Here is an 18,543-nt window from a genome sequence, read left to right as displayed (position 1 = left end):
TCCTGAGCACTATCAGACAAAGAAATTCCTACACCTCAGCTACATCAGTCACACTTACCTATAAATGACAGGTCTGCTTCCTTGAGCAGAGAAGAGGGTGAAGCATGAAAAAAAATGAATCTAGATAGGCAAATATAAAATTACAGGCACAATGCCTATCTCATACCACAAACAAAATTCATTCCAAGTTTATTATCAACATAAATGTGAAACATATGTAAACAACACAGGAGAATAACTTCAATACCTCATGCATGAAAATACTTCTTCACATCCAATTATGAAGAAACAAATTGAAAAATTGGACTCTATTAAAATTAAGAATTTCTGTTCAGAAAATGACTACAAACTTAAAAAAAAACTATTAAGAGAGTGAAAAATCAAATTTCAGAGTGGGAGAAGATATTTGCAACACATACACTTGACAAAGGTACATATCCAAAATATATTAAGATTACTCCTAGAAACCAACATTTAAAAATATAACCCAATAGAAAAATGTGTAAGAAAGTTGAACAAATATTTCACTAGAGGATACCCAAATGATGTCCAATAACATATGCAAATTAATCAACTTTATTAGTAATCAGGAGAAATGCAAATGGCCAGATGCAGTGGCTCACGCCTGTAATCCCAGCATTTTGGGAGGCTGAGGCAGGAGGATCACTTGAGCCCAGGAGTTTGAGACCAGCCTGGCAACATGGCGAAACTCTGTCTCTACAAAAAGTTAGCTAGGCATGGTAGCATGCACCTGTAGTCCCAGCTACTAGGGAGGCTCAGGTGGGAGAATCACCCAAGCCCAGGAAGTCAAAGCTGTAGCGAACAGAGATCGTGTCACTGCACTCCAGCCTAAGCAACAGGAGTGAGACCCTCTCTCAAAAAAAAAAAAAAAAAAAAAAAGCAAATTAAAACAAATGAGATGCCACCACACACTCACAGAATGACTCAAAGTAAAGAGAATTTCAATGCTCACTACTGGTGAGGATGCAGCACAGTGGAAGTTCCCAAACAGCTTGGTGGGATGTTAAATTGTGAATAGTCTTGGAAGCCATTTGACAGTATCTACTAAATTTGAACACAAGCATACCCTAAAACCCAGCAATTTCACTTCTAGGTATTACCAATCTAACAGAGAAAGGTGTATATATTTTTTCCAAAAGAATAGAAGGTTCACGGCAGCTTTATGTTTGGCATAGCCTCAAACTAGAAACAATCCAAATGTCCACTAAGAGCAGAGCTAACAAATAAATTGTGGTACATTCATATATACCTTATATTCTATGGAATATAACAATGAGAATGCATAAGCAATTATTACACAGAAAGAAAGCCAAAAAACAGAAGAATACACATTGTGTGATTCTATTTATATAAATCTCAAAACAGCTTAACGATGGGGTTAGAAGTCAAGACAGTGGTTAGTTGTGAGAAGGAGGAAAGGAATCGAGATGGTGGGCAGAAGGGAGGCTTCTGGGTTCCTGGTAATGTTCTGTTTCTTGACCTGGAGAATGGTTACCTGAGTGCATTCGTATTGTAATAATTCATGATTTGTGCATTTTTAGAAGTCATACTTCAACTAACAAGCTAAAAAAATTGATAGGCTTTCTCATCTTCTAGGCTTTTGTAATGCAACTGTTACCTCCTAAAAACTCTGTTATTGTCTCTTGATTTGAGTTATGATCCCAAGAAATATCTAACTGGGTGAGAGACATGAGCTTGACTTACTGTGTGACCTAGGGCAAGTCACATAACTTTCTAGGTCTGCAGTTTCCTCAACTGTAAAATAAAAACATTGAGAATTTGCATTTTCTAAGGCTTTTCCAGCTCTAAAATTCTATTATTCAAAGTCATTAAATTCTCATTGTTTTAGTTTCCACAAGAACAATAAGGAAACAATGGCTGTCACTCTATACCTGAAACATTTCCTGGAGGTGGTTTCACATGTTAATGGCAAGATGAGTGATATTGTTACCAATAATCTTTAATTTACTGAGTATTAACTCTTCCACTAGTACAATAGAAGCAGGACTCTTACAGAAGGTATTGAGTGACAAAGTAATAATTCTTAAGGTGAACATTGATGTGGTTACAGCCCACATGTGGTCTGTCATAGAATACAGTGATTACCCATAAACAACGTTTGTTTCTCTTTCAGACTCAGAAAAAAATATCTGGTAGTCAATATCTCCATGATCTCTCTTCTCTGATCCTCTCTGCCATGCTGCAAGCTTTGCTTTCTCATCAACCATTTGTAATAACACATAATAATGATGTAATAGATGACTAAGAAACTATTAAAAGAACTATTTTTGTCTTTAACAGAGGAAAAAATTGCATACAAACTCATACAAACCAAAAATTTTACAATACCCCATTAAGATACCAACAGGTAAAAAAGACAAACAGGAAATTCAAAAGTGTAGAAAAGTATTCAATCTCACTAATAATAAAATAAGTTTTTAATGGTACTATCATTTGTTACGTGTAAAATTGGTGAATAGTTTTAATTGTTGGCAGGTATTTGTTGAAACGGGCAGAGTCACACATTACTCAGGGGGGTTTAAACTCACACAAATCTTTGGAATAACAATTGGATATGTATATCAAAAAAACTTTAAAAGCTTCATAACTTTGATTAATAATACCACTTCTAGAAATGAGGAAAAAATTCCAAATTCTAAAAATGTGTTATACATAAAAACGTTCATAGTTTTATTTATAATACTGAAAAATAAAAGTAACCTGTGATCTCACTTATGTATGGCATCAAATAAAGTTGAACTCATGGAAGTAGAAAGTAGAATGATGATTGGCCGGGCATGGTGGTTCACGCCTGTAATCCCAGCACTTTGGGAGGCCTAGGCAGGCGGATCACCTGAGGTCAGGAGTTCGAGACCAGCCTGGCTAACATGGTGAACCTTGTTTCTACTAAAACTACAAAAAATTAGCCGGGCATGGTGACGTGCACCTATAATCCCAACTACTCAGGAGGCTGAGGCAGGAGAATCGCTTGAACCCGGGAGGTGGAGGCTGCGGTGAGCCAAGATCATGCCACTGCACTCCAGTATGGGCAACAAGAGTGAGATACCATATCAAAAAAAAAAAAAAAGAAAAGAAAAGAAAAGAAAGTAGACTGATGGTTTACTAGAGGTTGAGGGAGTGGGAAGAAGGGGGTTTCTTATCAAAGCGTACAAAATTTCAGATAGAAAGAACAGGTTTTAAGATCTACTGCAGGGTGACTATAGTCAATAATAATGTACTGTATATTTAAAAGTAACTAATAAAAGTAAATTTCAAATGTCTCTCCATAAAGGCCAATAGGTAAGAGAGGTGATAGATATGTTAATTAGCTTGATTTAATCATTCCACATTGTATACATATATCAAAACATCACACTGTACCCCTTAAATGTACAGGGCACCCCATAAATGAATTCAATTATGATTTGCCAATCAAAAGTAATATTAATAATAATTTTAAAATGCATTGGCAAGGGAGGCATTAGCATTCTTGAAAAACATTAAAAAACAAAAAATTTTAAACAACAGCCAGGCTCAGTGGCTCATGCCTGTAACCCCAGCACTTTGGGAGGCCAACGCAGGAGGATCACTTGAGATCAGGAGTTCAAGACCAGACTGATAAAGATAGCAAGACATTGTCTCTATAAAAATTTAAAAAGATAAAAACAATAAATATAAATAACCCTATTTCCAATAAATTATGATACATCAAAACAATAGAACACTAAAAATAATATTTATCTTAAAAAGGACCTGATTTATCATGTAATCTGAATTTTTTTTTTTAAAAAAAGGTTGAGACAACACTGGAAAAAAATAATATTTATTAAGTTATATAACCATAAACATTTAGTATAAATTTAACCAGAAAGAGAAATATGGCTATACTGGTGGAATCAGTGGAGGGAAAGAGTGTGTCTTTGTGTGTTTGGTGAGAGGTGGGTGGGAAGGTGGGTTTGGAAATGGAGTGAGTGATAAACCATCATTATTGGCGTGTGAACACAATATCAACACAATAGTGTGATAGTGAATAAGTCTCACGAGATCTGATGGTTTTATAAATGGGAGTTCCCCTGCACAAGCTCTCTTGGGGCCACCATGTAAGACATGACTTTGCTCCTCACTCACCTTCTGCCATGATTGTGAGGCCTCCCTAGCCATGCTGAACTATGAGTCAATGAAACCTCTTTCTTTTATAAATTACCCAGTTTGGGTTATGTCTTTATTAGCAGCATGAGAACAGACTAATACACAGGATTAGTACTAAAGGTAAAATGGAGACTAGGTACCTGTCTGCGTTTTATTTTGAGAGTATTGTATTGCAAGCATGTGGAGAAAAAGTGCAACAGCCTAAAAAAAAGCCCAGTGAAAGTCAGTATAATTGGAAATGTCGGGCCACTTATTCCAAACCTATAACATTCCCCTATATATACACAATTAAATGTAATAAATGTAATTTATGTACACAATTAACTGTCAATGTAATTGGGGTTTCCATGGGGCTTGTGGCATATAAATTCAACCAGGAAAACTGAATTCCTTTGAAGATTTATTCAGATGAGGTAAGATGGAAGCTGGTTTCCTCTTGTGTCAACTTGGGCAATGGGGATAGTCAGTCTAGTGAACATGTTATAACTGACTCCTGGGAAAGCAAAATGGACATTTTAAAAATATAGGCTCAAAAGTATAGCTCTGTAGACTTGAGACTTTGGATTCATTATTATTTGATTTTCAGGATGACAAATTAGTCAAACCAAAGATGAAATTTAATCAAATGATATACAAAAATATTTTATAGGCTTTCTTTACCTCTTTTACCCAGAGAAATCTATTTTTCTTTTACAGCTGGGATGGCATGCTATCTCTTAGGCATCACATTCTCTAAACTCTGGAGACAGAATGAATTACTTCCTCCTCTACACTCAAATACTGCTGGAATAATACTTATCACAATGTACCATAAATAATTATTTATAAGTTTGACTACCTTGCTAGATAATGAATTTCAAAATGGCAAGGGCTATAGCTTATTCAGTACTAAATAAAATGCCTGGCTACAAATAGGTCCTAGTAAAAATTAAAGGTTTGAGTTAATACTGAGTTACCCAAAGAAGATAATTCACAAGTCCAGTGAAAAGGAAGTATACTGGAAAGGCAAAGTCTATTATATTTAGTGTGTATCCTCTAATTTCTTTCTTTTAGGCCCTATCAATATAGGTATAGTATATTACGTAACTCAAATGCTACCCCCACCATTGAGTTTCTCCTGATTTTCCAAGTCACAAAGATCTGTTCTCTCTGCACTTCTAAGCACTTTTTACCTCTATCAGTACGTAAAGAGGAGCCTTTACCTACTCTCCCCATGCCTCCTTTTTTTTTTAATGTTTTGAAGGACTATATTTCATTTTATTTATCTTTGAATATACAATGGCTATCACTGGCCTGGCACATAATACATATTCAATGAATGTTTGTTAATTAATAATTTATTAGACTTGAAATAGTCAAAAGATGAGAGATAATTTGTTTCATTTCTATTCCCTTTTCTGTAACCAAGATGAAGGCCAAAGTGGTCTTAGGAACCTTTTGTCTTCCTGATGAGTTCTTCTATGGTGTCCCACTGCTCCTTGGTGACCTAACACAAAAAAGATGTCAATTTAATGTGCTTTTTACATGTTTTTAAAGCTTAGTATCCTAGCTGCTGATATTACACTATACACACAAAAGTATTACCTTTCTCAGGTCGTTGAATTCCCCTGAAATAAGTACTTCCTCTCCACCGTCAAATTTAATGACCTGGAAAAAACAAATTTTTAAACTCTGAAACTAACTCCTTTTAAAAAGTTTCTGAACCACTAGCCATTTTCCCATACTAATTGCATGGAATATCTCTTTGGCACTTTAAATCAAGCCCAAATTTTAAAGATAAAACTCATGATTAAACCTAAATTGATTTACTCAGTTTATAATTCTATTTCTAACATCTCCACAATTACAAATATCTACCCAATATTGAAGATCATCTTAAAGGTATATCTACCAAGGTAACCTGCATCTATTAATTTATCACTTGATATGGTTTGGCAGTGTCCCCAAAAAAATCTCATCTTGAATTGTAATCCTCAATCTCTCTCTCTCTCTCTCTCGTCTCCCTTTTTTCTCTCTCTCCCTCTCTTTATCTCTATTGCCTGCCACCATGTTAAGTTATGACTCTTCCCCTTCAGCCATAATTGTAAGTTTCCTGAGCCCTCCTCAGACATGCAGAAGAGTGAATCAATTAAACCTCTTTTCTTTTTTTTTTTTGAATTATACTTGAAGTTCTAGGGTGAATGTGCACAATGTGCAGGTTTGTTACATATGTATACATGTGCCATGTTGGTGTGCTGCACGCATTAACTCGTCATATACATTAGGTATATCTGCTAATACTATGCCTCCCCCCTCCTCCCACCCCACAACAGGCCCCCATGTGTGATGTTCACCACCCTGTGTCCAAGTGTTTTCATTGTTCAATTCCCACTTATGAGTGAGAACATGCAGTGTTTGGTTTTCTGTCCTTGTGAGAGTTTGCTCAGAATCATGGTTTCCAGCTTCATCCATGTCCCTACAAAGGACATGAACTCATCCTTTTTTATGTCTGCATAGTATTCCATGATGTATATGTGCCACATTTTCTTAATCCAGTCTATCATTGATAGACATCTGGGTTGGTTCCAAGTCTTTGCTATTGTGAATAGTACTGCAATAAACATACGTGTGCATGTGTCTTTATAGCAGCATGATTTATAATTCTTTCGGTATATACCCAGTAATGGGATGGCTGGGTCAAATGGTATTTCTAGTTCTAGACCCTTGAGGAATCACCACACTGTCTTCCACAATGGTTTAACTAGTTTACAGTCCCACCAACAGTGTAAAAGTGTTCCTATTTCTCCACATCCTCTCCAGCACCTGTTGTTTCCTGAATCTTTAATGAACACCATTCTAACTGGTGTGAGATGGTATCTCACTGCGGTTTTGATTTGCATTTCTCTGATGGCCAGTGATAATGAGCATTTTTTCATGTGTCTGTTGGCTGCATAAATATCTTCTTTTGAGAGGTGTCTGTTCATACACTTTGCCCACTTTGTGATGGGGTTGTTTGATTTTTTCTTGTAAATTTAAGTTCTTTGTAGATTCTGGATATTAGTCCTTTGTCAGATGAGTAGATTGTAAACATTTTCTCCCATTCTGTAGGTTGCCTGTTCACTCTGATGGTAGTTTCTTTGGCTGTGCAGAAGCTCTTTAGTTTAATTAGATCCCATTTGTCTATTTTGGCTTTTGTGGCCATTGCTTTTGGTGTTTTAGTCATGAAGTCCTTGTCCATGCCTATGTCCTGAATGGCATTGCCTAGGTTTTCTTCTAGGGTGTTTATAGTTTCAGGTCTAACATTTAAGTCTTTAACCCATCTTGAATTAATTTTTGTATAAGGAGTAAGGAAGGCATCCAGTTTCAGCTTTCTACATATGGCTAGCCAGTTTTCCCAGCACCATTTACTAAACAAGGAATCCTTTCCCCATTTCTTGTTTTTGTCAGGCTTCTCAAAGATCAGATGGTTGTAGATGTGTGGTATTATTTCTGAGGGCTCTGTTCTGTTCCATTGGTCTATATCTCTGTTGTGGTACCAGTACCATGCTGTTTTGGTTACTGTAGCCTTGTAGTACAGTTTGAAGTCAGGTAATGTGATGCGTCCAGCTTTGTTCTTTTGGCTTAGGATTGTCTTGGCAATGCGGGCTCTTTTTTGGTTCCATATGAACTTTAAAAGTAGTTTTTTCCAATTCTGTGAATTGACTTTCGTCATTGGTAGCTTGATGGGGATGGCACTAAATCTATAAATTACCTTGGGCAGTGTGGCCATTTTCACACATTGATTCTTCCTATCCATGAGCATGGAATGTTCTTCCATTTGTTCGTGTCCTCTTTTATTTTACTGAGCAGTGGTTTGTAGTTCTCCTTGAAGAGGTCCTTCACATCCCTTGTAAGTTGGATTCCTAGGTATTTTATTCTCTTTGAAGCAATTGTGAATGGGAGTTCACTCATGATTTGGCTCTCTGCTTGTCTGTTATTGGTGTAAAAAATGCTTGTGATTTTTGCAGATTGATTTTGTATCCTGAGACTTTGCTGAAGCTGCTTATCAGCTTAAGGAGGTTTTGGGCTGAGACGATGGGGTTTTCTAAATATACAATCATGTCATCTGCAAACAGGTACAATTTGACTTCCTCTTTTCCTAATTGAATACCCTTTATTTATTTCTCCTGCCTGACTGCCCTGACCAGAACTTCCAATACTATGTTGAATAGGAGTGGTGAGAGAGGGCATCCCTGTCTTGTGCCAGTTTTCAAAGGGAATGCTTCCAGTTTTTGCCCCCTGGCTGTGGGTTTGTCATAAATAGCTCTTATTATTTTGAGACATGTCCCATCAATACCTAGTTTACTGAGAGTTTTTAGCATGAAGGGAGGTTGAATTTTGTCGAAGGCCTTTTCTGCATCTATTGAGATAATCATGTGGTTTTTGTCTTTGGTTCTGTTTATATGATGGATTATGTTTATTGATTTGCATATGTTGAACCAGCCTTGCATCCCAGGGATGAAGCCCACTTGATCGTGGTGGATAAGCTTTTTGATGTGCTGCTGGATTTGGTTTGCCAGTATTTTACTGAAGATTTTTGCATCAATGTTCATCAGGAATATTGGTCTAAAATTCTCTTTTTTTGTTGTTGTGTCTCTGCCAGGCTTTGGTATCAGGATGATGCTGGCCTCATAAAATGAGTCAGGGAGGATTACCTCTTTTTCTATCGATTGGAATAGTTTCAGAAGGAATGGTACCAGCTCCTCTTTGTACCTCTGGTAGAATTTGGCTGTGAATCCATCTGGTCCTGGACTTTTTTTGGTTGGTAGGCTTTTAATTATTGCCTCAATTTCAGAATGTGTTATTGGTGTATTCAGGGATTCAACTTCTTCCAGGTTTAGTCTTGGGAGGGTGTATGCGTACAGGAATGTATCCATTTCTTCTAGATTTTCTAGTTTATCTGCATAGTGGTGTTTATAGTATTCTCTGATGGGAGTTTGTATCTCTGTGGGATAGGTGGTGATATCCCCTTTATCATTTTTTATTGCATCTATTTGATTCTTCACTCTTTCCTTCTTTATTAGTCTTGCTAGTGGTCTATCAATTTTTTGGTCTTTTCAAAAAAAACAGCTCCTGGATTCATTGATTTTTTGAAGGGTATTTTGTGTCTCTATCTCCTTCAGTTCTGCTCTGATCTTAGTACTTTCTTGCCTTCTGCTAGCTTTTGAATGTGTTTGCTCTTGCTTCTCTAGTTCTTTTAATTGTGATGTTAGGGTGCCCATTTTAGATCTTCCCTGCTTTCTCTTGTGGGCATTTAGTGCTATAAATTTCCCTCTACACACTGCTTTAAATGTGTCCCAGAGATTCTGGTATGTTGTGTCTTTGTTCTCATTGGCTTCAAAGAACATCTTTATTTCTGCTTTCATTTCGTTATGTACCCAGTAGTCATTCAGGAGCAGGTTGTTCAGTTTCCATGTAGTTGAGCGGTTTTGAGTGAGTTTCTTAAACCTGAGTTCTAGTTTGATTGCACTGTGGTCTGAGAGACAGTTTGTTATAATTTCTGTTCTTTTACATTTGCTGAGGAGTGCTTTACTTCCACCTATGTGGTCAATTTTGGAATAAGTGCGATGTGGTGCTAAGAAAAATATATATTCTGTTGATTTGAGGTGGAGAGTTCTGTAGATGTCTATTAGGTCCGCTTGGTGCGGAGCTGAGTTCAATTCGTGGATATCCTTGTTAACTTTCTGTCTTGTTGTTCTGTCTAATATTGACAGTGGGGCGTTAAAGTCTCCCATTATTATTGTGTGGGAGTCTAAGTCTCTTTGTAGGTCTCTAAGGACTTGCTTTATAAATCTGGGTGCTCCTGTATTGGGTGAAAGTATATTTAGGATAGTTAGCTCTTCTTGTTGAATTGATCCCTTTACCATTATGTAATGGCCTTCTTTCTCTCTTCTGATCTTTGTTGGTTTAAAGTCTGTTTTATCAGAGACTAGGATTGCAACCCCTGCTCTTTTTTTTGTTTTCCATTTGCTTGGTAGGGTTTCCTCCATGCCTTTATTTTGAGCCTATGTGTGTCTCTGCATGTGAGATGGGTCTCCTGAATACAGCACACTGATGGGTCTTGACTCTTTATCCAATTTGCCAGTCTGTGTCTTTTAATTGGAGCATTTAAGCCCATTTACATTTAAGGTTAATATTGTTATGTGTGAATTTGATCCTGTCATTATGATGTTAGCTGGTTATTTTGCTCGTTAGTTGATGCAGTTTTTTTGTAGCATTGATGGTCTCTACAATTTGGCCTGTTTTTGCAGTGACTGGTACCGGTTGTTCCTATCCATGTTTAGTGCTTCCTTCAGGAGCTCTTGTAAGGCAGGCCTGGTAGTGACAAAATCTCAGCATTTGCTTGTCTGTAAAGTATTTTATTTCTCCTTCACTTATGAAGCTTAGTTTGGCTGGATATGAAATTCTAGGTTGAAAATTATTTTCTTTAAGAATGTTGAATATTGGCCCCCACTTTCTTCTGGCTTGTAGTTTCTGCTGAGAGATCCACTGTTAGTCTGATGGGCTTCCCTTTGTGGGTAACCTGACCTTTCTCTCTGGCTGCCCTTAGCATTTTTTCCTCATTTCAACTTTAGTCAATCTGACAATTATGTGTCTTGGAGTTGCTCTTCTCAGGGAGTATCTTTGTAGCCTTCTCTGTATTTCCTGAATTTGAATGTTGGCCTGCGTTGGTAGGTTGGGGAAATTCTCCAGGATAATATCCTGCAGAGTGTTTTCCAACTTGGTTCCATTCTCCCTGTCACTTTCAGGTACAATCAGACGTAGATTTGGTCTTTTCACATAGTCCCATATTTCTTGGAGGCTTTGTTCATTTGTTTTTACTCTTTTTTCTCTAAACTTCTCTTCTCACTTCATTTCATTCATTTGATCTTCAATCACTGATACCCTTTCCTCCACTTGATCGAATCGGCTACTGAAGCTTGTTCATGCATCACGTATTTCTCATGTCATGGTTTTCAGCTCCATCAGGTCATTTAGGGTCTTCTCTACGCTGTTTATTCTAGTTAGCCATCGTCTAATCTTTTATCAAGGTTTTTAGCTTTCTGGCGATGGGTTCGAACACCTTCCTTTAGCTCAGTGAAGTCTGTTATTACCAATCATCTGAAGCCTTCTTCTCTCAACTCGTCAAAGTCATTCTCCATCCAGCTTTGTTCCGTTGCTGGCGAGGAGCTGCATTCCTTTGGAAGAGAAGAGGCGCTCTGATTTTCAGAATTTTCAGCTTTTCTGCTCTGGTTTCTCCCCATCTTTGTGGTTTTATCTGCCTTTGGTCTTTTGTGATGGTGACATACAAATGGGGTTTTGGTGTGGATGTCCTTTCTGTTTGTTAGTTTTCCTTCTAACAGTCAGGACCCTGAGCTGCAGGTCTGTTGGAGTTTGCTGGACGTCCACTGCAGACACTGTTTGCCTGGGTATCACCAGCGGAGGCTGCAGAACAGCAAATATTGCAGAATGGCAAATGTTGCTGCCTGATCCTTCCTCAGGAAGCTTCGTCTCAGAGGGGCACCTGGCTGTATGAGGTGTCAGTTGGCCCCTACTGGGAGGTGTCTCCCAGTTAGGCTACTCGGGGGTCAAGGGCCCATTTGAGGGGCCAGTCTGTCCGTTCTCAGATCTCCAACTCCATGCTGGGAGAACCACTACTCTCTTCAAAGCTGTCAGACAGGGACATTTAAGTCTGCAGAAGTTTCTGCTGCCTTTTGTTCAGCTATGTCCTGCCCCCAGAGGTGGAGTCTATAGAGGCAGGAAGGCAGGCCTCCTTGAGCTGTGGTGGGCTCCACCCAGTTTGAGCTTCCAGGCTACTTTGTTTACCTACTCAAGCCCCAGCATTGGCAGACACCCCTCCCCCAGTCTCACTGCCACCCTGCAGTTCTATTTCAGACTGCTATGCTAGCAGTGAGTGAGGCTCTGTGGGCGTGGGACCCTCTGAGCCATGCGCGGGATATAATCTCCTGGTGTGCCGTTTGCTAAGACCATTGGAAAAGCGCAGTATTAGGGTGGGAGTGTCCTGATTTTCCAAGTACCGTCTGTCAGAGCTTCCCTTGGCTAGGAAAGGGAATTCCCCAACCCCCTGCACTTCCCTTAAACCTCTTTTCTTTATAAATTACATAGTCTCAGGTATGTCTTTAGCAGTGTGAGAACGGACTAATACATCACTGAATAAATGTCATAGGCTACATAATATATATAATATTTTATATTATTTATAACTAAATACATATTTTAAATCATATTTACATTCAGCATTGTCAGGATTGGTTCCACAACAGACCTCCCTGCCCCAAACACACTCCTGAAAAAAAAAGTGAAGAGAAATAAACAATGCTTACTGCTCCATTAATCCAAGAAGCATAATCACTACAAAGGAAAGCAGCAAGATTTGCGAGTTCTTCTACAGTCCCCAGGCGACCACAGGGAATTCTGCCAATCATTTCTTTCTCAAATGTTCCAGTTGGGTCCAGACGGCTAAAGGCACCCTTAGAAATTAAGAAAACAATTAGGCTGTGTCGGGTTTTTCAATCAACTCCTTTCCTACTCAAGAAAAAATGTGTATAAAATGGCATGCTGCCATGCAGCTTAAAACCTTAGGCTTTGTAAGTAAAAAAGAATTTCACCAAATTATTCTTAAAAAAAAATAGATCACTGGAAAATATAACCCTTTTAATCTTAGTTTCTTCTATGTAAAATGAGGATGTCTATCTTAGTTACCTCACAAAATTGTTATAAGCATCAAATGAAAAAATGTATATAAAGGTATCCCGAAATATGTACAAGCTTAGGTGGTAAAGGCAGTGGTATTACTGGCTTTTCATTTAATAAACACAGAAAAGTGGCTCATAGGAAATATTTAAGAGGAAATTCCTTTTCTTTCATCCCAAAGTATTGGAAAAGGAAGAAAACAAGTATGTAGAAATTCAATTAGATTCTAGAGAGAGAAAAACTACAACTAAATTGGCCAAACAATTTGCTTTCTGTCAATGATGTGAAGGAACAGACCAAGATGAATTATGGATGTGCACTGATTAATAAAAACAACTGGATTTTTCTGTACTAGTGCCTTGAAGTTTAGGTGGCAGTTTTCCTCAATAACGCAGCCATAAGACAGAACAAACACTCAGAGGACTCCATGAGAGACCTCCAGTTCTTCCCAGGAGGTTATAAATCCCAGAGACAAGGGGTTGCAACTGGTCCCAGTCCTGGTTCTAAAAAGTGCATGCTAGGGAGTTTCTACACTTCAGTTTTCTTTTAATCTCTTTAACAGTAAATAGTTATTATTTGGGTACAACTCCTATCTCAGTGGCTAGACTGTAAACTCCTTAGTGGCAAGCACTTTCTCAGAGATACTTCTGTATCTTTCTCAGTACCCGTAGATACAGTGAACAGTCAATAAATATAGGTTAAATAAATAAAATGCAGGTGATTTTTCCCTAGATATTGGGGTCTTGGAGAGAAGCGTTTGTGTCTATAAACCTATTTTCAGATATGCTTAGGACAGGGCCACCCTGAATCATGTGTTTTAATGTATGTTTTTAAGTTTCTTTCCACTAATTGTATTAGACTGTTTAGTATTGAATTGTCAGACGAATAAGATAGTCAACAAGTTTCAATCACTCAGGAAGTTTTTATTTCTATTTCCCATCCTTTAAACTGCTAAATAAACTAATATGGCCATTTCCAAGTTATTTTTTAATACCCAGAGCTACCTATAACCCAAACGTCCCTTAGTATTATTTTCTAATATGTTTACACAACTGAAACAAGTTACCAAATTTTGCCTGGTCTTTCAACATTACATCTGGTTGGCATTATAAATACTTGCTTTAGGTGAAAACCAAGAGAAGTGTGAGTGAAGTTATTTTGGGATAATGAGAGAGCAGAGAAGCTGTGCATATTCTGAGCAACATCTGTAACAACATTAGAGATAATTACAAGTTGCAATGAGTATCCACAAGGATTATTACTTATAGGTGAAATCTATGCTGTCAGAAGGACTTATAATCAGAGAGATGTGGGCGTTAGATGACATGCATAATTGACTGAGAGTGAAAGGGCACAAGCATGAGTCAAGGAAAATGCTACCTACCTATAGCAAGACAAAGCCTATATAATAAGTTACCAAAGCATCTCTCAAACTAAAAATATAGTTACATTTCCTTGATTTTTTTTAAAAAAAGGATGTCAGACAATGTAAGAGCCTTTAAAATGTCATGAAAGTTAACAAATACAGGACAGTAACAGACCACTGAAACAAATCAGACAAAGTGCCAACATTGATGGTATAAAAGATCCCAAAAGATTAAGACACTGAAATTGACATTATGAAGAAATTGCATAGCTGCTATATTCCTGCCCGCCTCCTTATTTCTTATATTCGATAATGAATAAAGGCAAAGGCCTCTTCCCTAGAACCAGGGCTCTAAACCTAGGCATCTCTGGAAAGTCCTTTACACAACAACCAGAATATACCTATCAGCGTTTCATTATTTAATCATTCACAATGTGATAACAAGCAAAATACAACTTACTTTGGTTTTTATAGGCCCTGGTTGAATCACATTGAATCGCATTCCATATTTGCCCCATTCAGCTGCAAGAGACCTAAAAATTAAAATCAACAACATACATTCTGAAATATTATACTATATGTTAAAGACAGTAATAACTGGGACTCACTAGATGCTTACTACATGCCAGAGATTACAACCCCAACAGGTAGGTAGTATTATTGTTCCCTATATTACAGATACTGTAACTAAGGCACAGAGAGGTTAAATCATTTTCTCTATGTCATATGGCCAATTTGTCAATCTCAAGAGGTCTAGCTTCAGTCTGTACCCTTAGTCACTCTACTGTACAACCTAACCTTTATATTTTAGTGTCCTTAACCACTACGCTATACCACCTACCATTTGTAGTTTAGAATATATACTTTTGTCCAATGTCAATATACATTTTTAGAGTAGGTATTCATTATTCACATAAAAACGTGAGTGCTTCATGCCCTTCCCTCACATTTTCTGGAGTTCAGTCTTGTAGTTACAAAGTTCATTATAACTTTACTCATAGCCCTGTACATTGGATTACAATGTCTGTAATATCACAAGTGCTTTATTTGAGTAAAAGAGTACATCGATTCAAAATATAAACCACATCCATGTCTAACTAGGCTTTAATATAATTGTTGAACCAAACTTGAAAGGAAATAGGAATCTAACAAAATCTTGCTTAATGTCCTGAAGAAAAATATAACACTAATAGCAAACAAAGAACTTCAAAGGAACTTGTTTTAAAAGCTTACTTTACAGGTAGCTCTTTTAAAATCTAAATTCATTTTAGGAATTTACATTCATATGTATATTTGTGTGTATATATACTTAACATAATTTCAAATAATGACAATAGCTTAAAAGAATTCATATAATGCAAATGAGGAAGACAGGATAATTTGAAAGAAAGAAGGAAAGAAAAAAAGCAAGATAAAGAGAGAGAAAAGCCAGGATAACGAAATATAACGGAGCCAAGAATGAGGCTAATATCTAAATGTATTGAAGTGTGTGATGTTCCATATAACTGCAATAGTCACATCACAAATTTGTATCTATTCTTCCCATGACTCTATACAAAAAAGGTAAGCCTAATCAGTTACACAATCCACAGTACCCATAAAGAAAAAGCAAGCTAATTGCTCAGGAAAAGCACATTTGTCTCTAATACGAAAAATGGCTTAAGTCTTTCTAGACTTACAACAGGAAAATTGTACAGTATAACAATCTCCTTAAGACACTGTATCCTTGCAATAGATAAAATGGGCTAAGTTCAAACTTGACAAATGGGATCTAATTAAACTAAAGAACTTCTGCACAGCAAAAGAAACTATCATCAGAGTGCACAGGCAACCTACAGAATGGGAGAAAAGCTTTGCAATCTATCCATCTGATAAATGGCTAATATCCAGAATCTACAAAGAACTTAAAGAACTTAAACAAATTAAACTTAAACACAAACAACCCCATCAAAAAGTGGGGGAAGGATATGAACAGACACTTCTCAAAAGAAGACATTTACGCAGCCAGCAAACTATGAAAAAAAAGCTATTCATCACTGATCATTAGAGAAATGCAAATCAAAACCACGAGATACCATCTCATGCCAGTTAGAATGGCAATCATTAAAAAGTCAGGAAACAACAGATGCTGGAGAGGATGTGGAGCAATAGGAACACTTTTACACTGTTAGTGGGACTGTAAATTAGTTCAGCCATTGTGGGAGAGAGTGTGGTGATTCCTCAAGGATCTAGAACTAGAAATACCATTTGACCCAGCCATCCCATTACTGGGTATATACTCAAAGGATTATAAATCATTCTACTATAAAGACACATGCACACATATGTTTATTGCAGCACTGTTCTTAATAGCAAAGACTTAGAACCAACCCAAATGCCCATCAATGATAGACTGGATAAAGAAAATGTGGCACATATACACCATGGAATACTGTGCAGCCATAATAAAGGATGAGTTCATGTACTTTGCAGGAACGTGGATGAAGCTGGAAACCGTCATTCTCAGCAAACTAACACAGCAACAGAAAATCAAATACTGCATGTTCTTACTCATAAGTGGGAGCTGAACAATGAGAACACATGGACACAGGAAGGGGAACATCACACACTGGGTCTATCAAGGGGTGGAGAGCTAGGGGAGGGATAGCATTAGGAAAAATTCGTAATGTAAATGACGGGTTGGTGGGTGCTGCAAACCACCATGGCGCATGTATACCTATGTAACAAACCTGCACATTCTGCACATGTATCCCAGAACTTAAAGTATAATTTTAAAAATGCGCTAAGTTCTATGAAACTATCAGACATCCATTAATAGTCTTACAGCATCATTTCAAAGGCCAATTCAGTAAAACCAGTTCTACAGAATAGGGTACACGTAATCTCAAGATAGCCTGTTAATCTGACTTAATCCATGAACGTATTTTAGAGAAATGGGTGGGCTGTATGTCTTTCAGACAGAACATACATAAAAATTGCTTCTCTGAGTGATGTTTTTGACAAAGTTCATTGCCATAGCTATCCTGGGCATTTATTTATAGTGTATCTACTCTAAATTGCTTCATGTCTTAATAGAATTACTGTACTGAGCAGAGTCTATATTATCCTATGAAAAACTGAGCAACCTGTTAAGAAAATCTGCCTAGAGGAAAAGCCATCCTCTCTGTGCTCAGAGGTGTGCCAGATACATTTGTTCAGTTGCTAGCATGATCTTTCAACTGTCATTAAGCTAGCTGATATACTGAAGAACTACTGTAATCTGATAATGAATCCACCTCATACAGTTATCTCTGCATGTTAAGATGCTAAGAACAATACATGCAATATGTTAGCCATTATTATTGCTCATTCAACCAATGTTTATTATATACTTACCATGTGTCAATACTATAAATATTGCTTAGCCTCAAATAAAGTCAGTCCCTGCTCTCAAATGAGCAGTCCCTCCCTCTCAAGAGAGGTGAGCCTGGTTATATAATGAATTAGTTACTAGGCTGGGAATTGTGTGATGTAAGCTATACCTGCTTAAAAGAAGAAGAACCTAAGTAGGAGTGACAAGGAAGGCTTCTCTGAAGAGGTAACATTCTGAGCTGATGGGTGAAGAAGGATTAGGAGTTTGCTGCAAGAGGCAGGGGAAAGGAGGAGCTGAGAGATTAAGAAGGCAGGATGGTGACATGGTTTGGCTCTGTGTCCCCACCCAAATCTCACTCTGAATTGTAATAATCCCCACATGTCAAGGGTGAGACCAGGTAGACATAACTGAATCCTGAAGACAGTTTTCCCCATGCTGTTCTCATGATAGTGAGTGAGTTCTCACAAGATCTGATAGTTTTATAAGGGGCTTACCCCTTCACTTGGCACACATTCTCTTTCCTGCTGCCCTGTGAAGAGGTGCCTTCCACCATGATTCTAAGTTTCCTGAGGCCTCCCTAGCCATGTGGAAACTGTGAGTCAATCAAACCTCTTTTCTTTATAAATTACCCAGTCTCATGTATTTCTTCATAGCAGCGTGAGAACGGACTAATACAGATGGAGAAGGAAGACAGCCAAGGCATATGGGTCAGTATGAGTAAAGGACAAGGGCCCAAACAACATGTAGAATTTGGGAACCTATAATGCCTTATTTAGTAAGACTGTGTACTATAAAGTATGAGAAGAAGGTTGATGGGAACTCAAGCTGTAAAGGAAGGCACATGTTTAATGAGCATCTATTATATGCAGGAACACAATAAAAGCAGCACCAAATCAGTTCTTAAAGGACATGAGATAAAAAGCTCTAACAAGACTGAAGAGTC

General features: G+C 37.6%; 1 protein-coding gene across 2 annotated transcripts in view; it reads right to left on the bottom strand.

Annotated features, from left to right (window-relative positions):
• Nucleotides 1–5,489: 5,489 nt before the first annotated feature.
• The window catches only part of DECR1 (2,4-dienoyl-CoA reductase 1), a 50,790-nt gene continuing 37,736 nt past the window's right edge, over nucleotides 5,490–18,543 (bottom strand). For both annotated transcript variants that reach the window (XM_004047259.5, XM_019032380.3), the window contains 4 exons: nucleotides 14,709–14,781; nucleotides 12,513–12,659; nucleotides 5,755–5,817; nucleotides 5,490–5,656 (listed from right to left, as the gene is read on the bottom strand). In XM_004047259.5, the coding sequence (XP_004047307.2) occupies nucleotides 5,597–5,656; nucleotides 5,755–5,817; nucleotides 12,513–12,659; nucleotides 14,709–14,781 (343 nt within the window). In that variant the 3' untranslated portion in view covers nucleotides 5,490–5,596. The remainder of the gene's footprint in view (nucleotides 5,657–5,754; nucleotides 5,818–12,512; nucleotides 12,660–14,708; nucleotides 14,782–18,543) is intronic.

The sequence above is a fragment of the Gorilla gorilla genome, chromosome 7 (assembly GCF_029281585.2).
Source record: "Gorilla gorilla gorilla isolate KB3781 chromosome 7, NHGRI_mGorGor1-v2.1_pri, whole genome shotgun sequence".
Lineage (NCBI taxonomy): Eukaryota > Metazoa > Chordata > Mammalia > Primates > Hominidae > Gorilla > Gorilla gorilla.
This window is presented reverse-complemented; position numbering and strand designations above follow the sequence as displayed.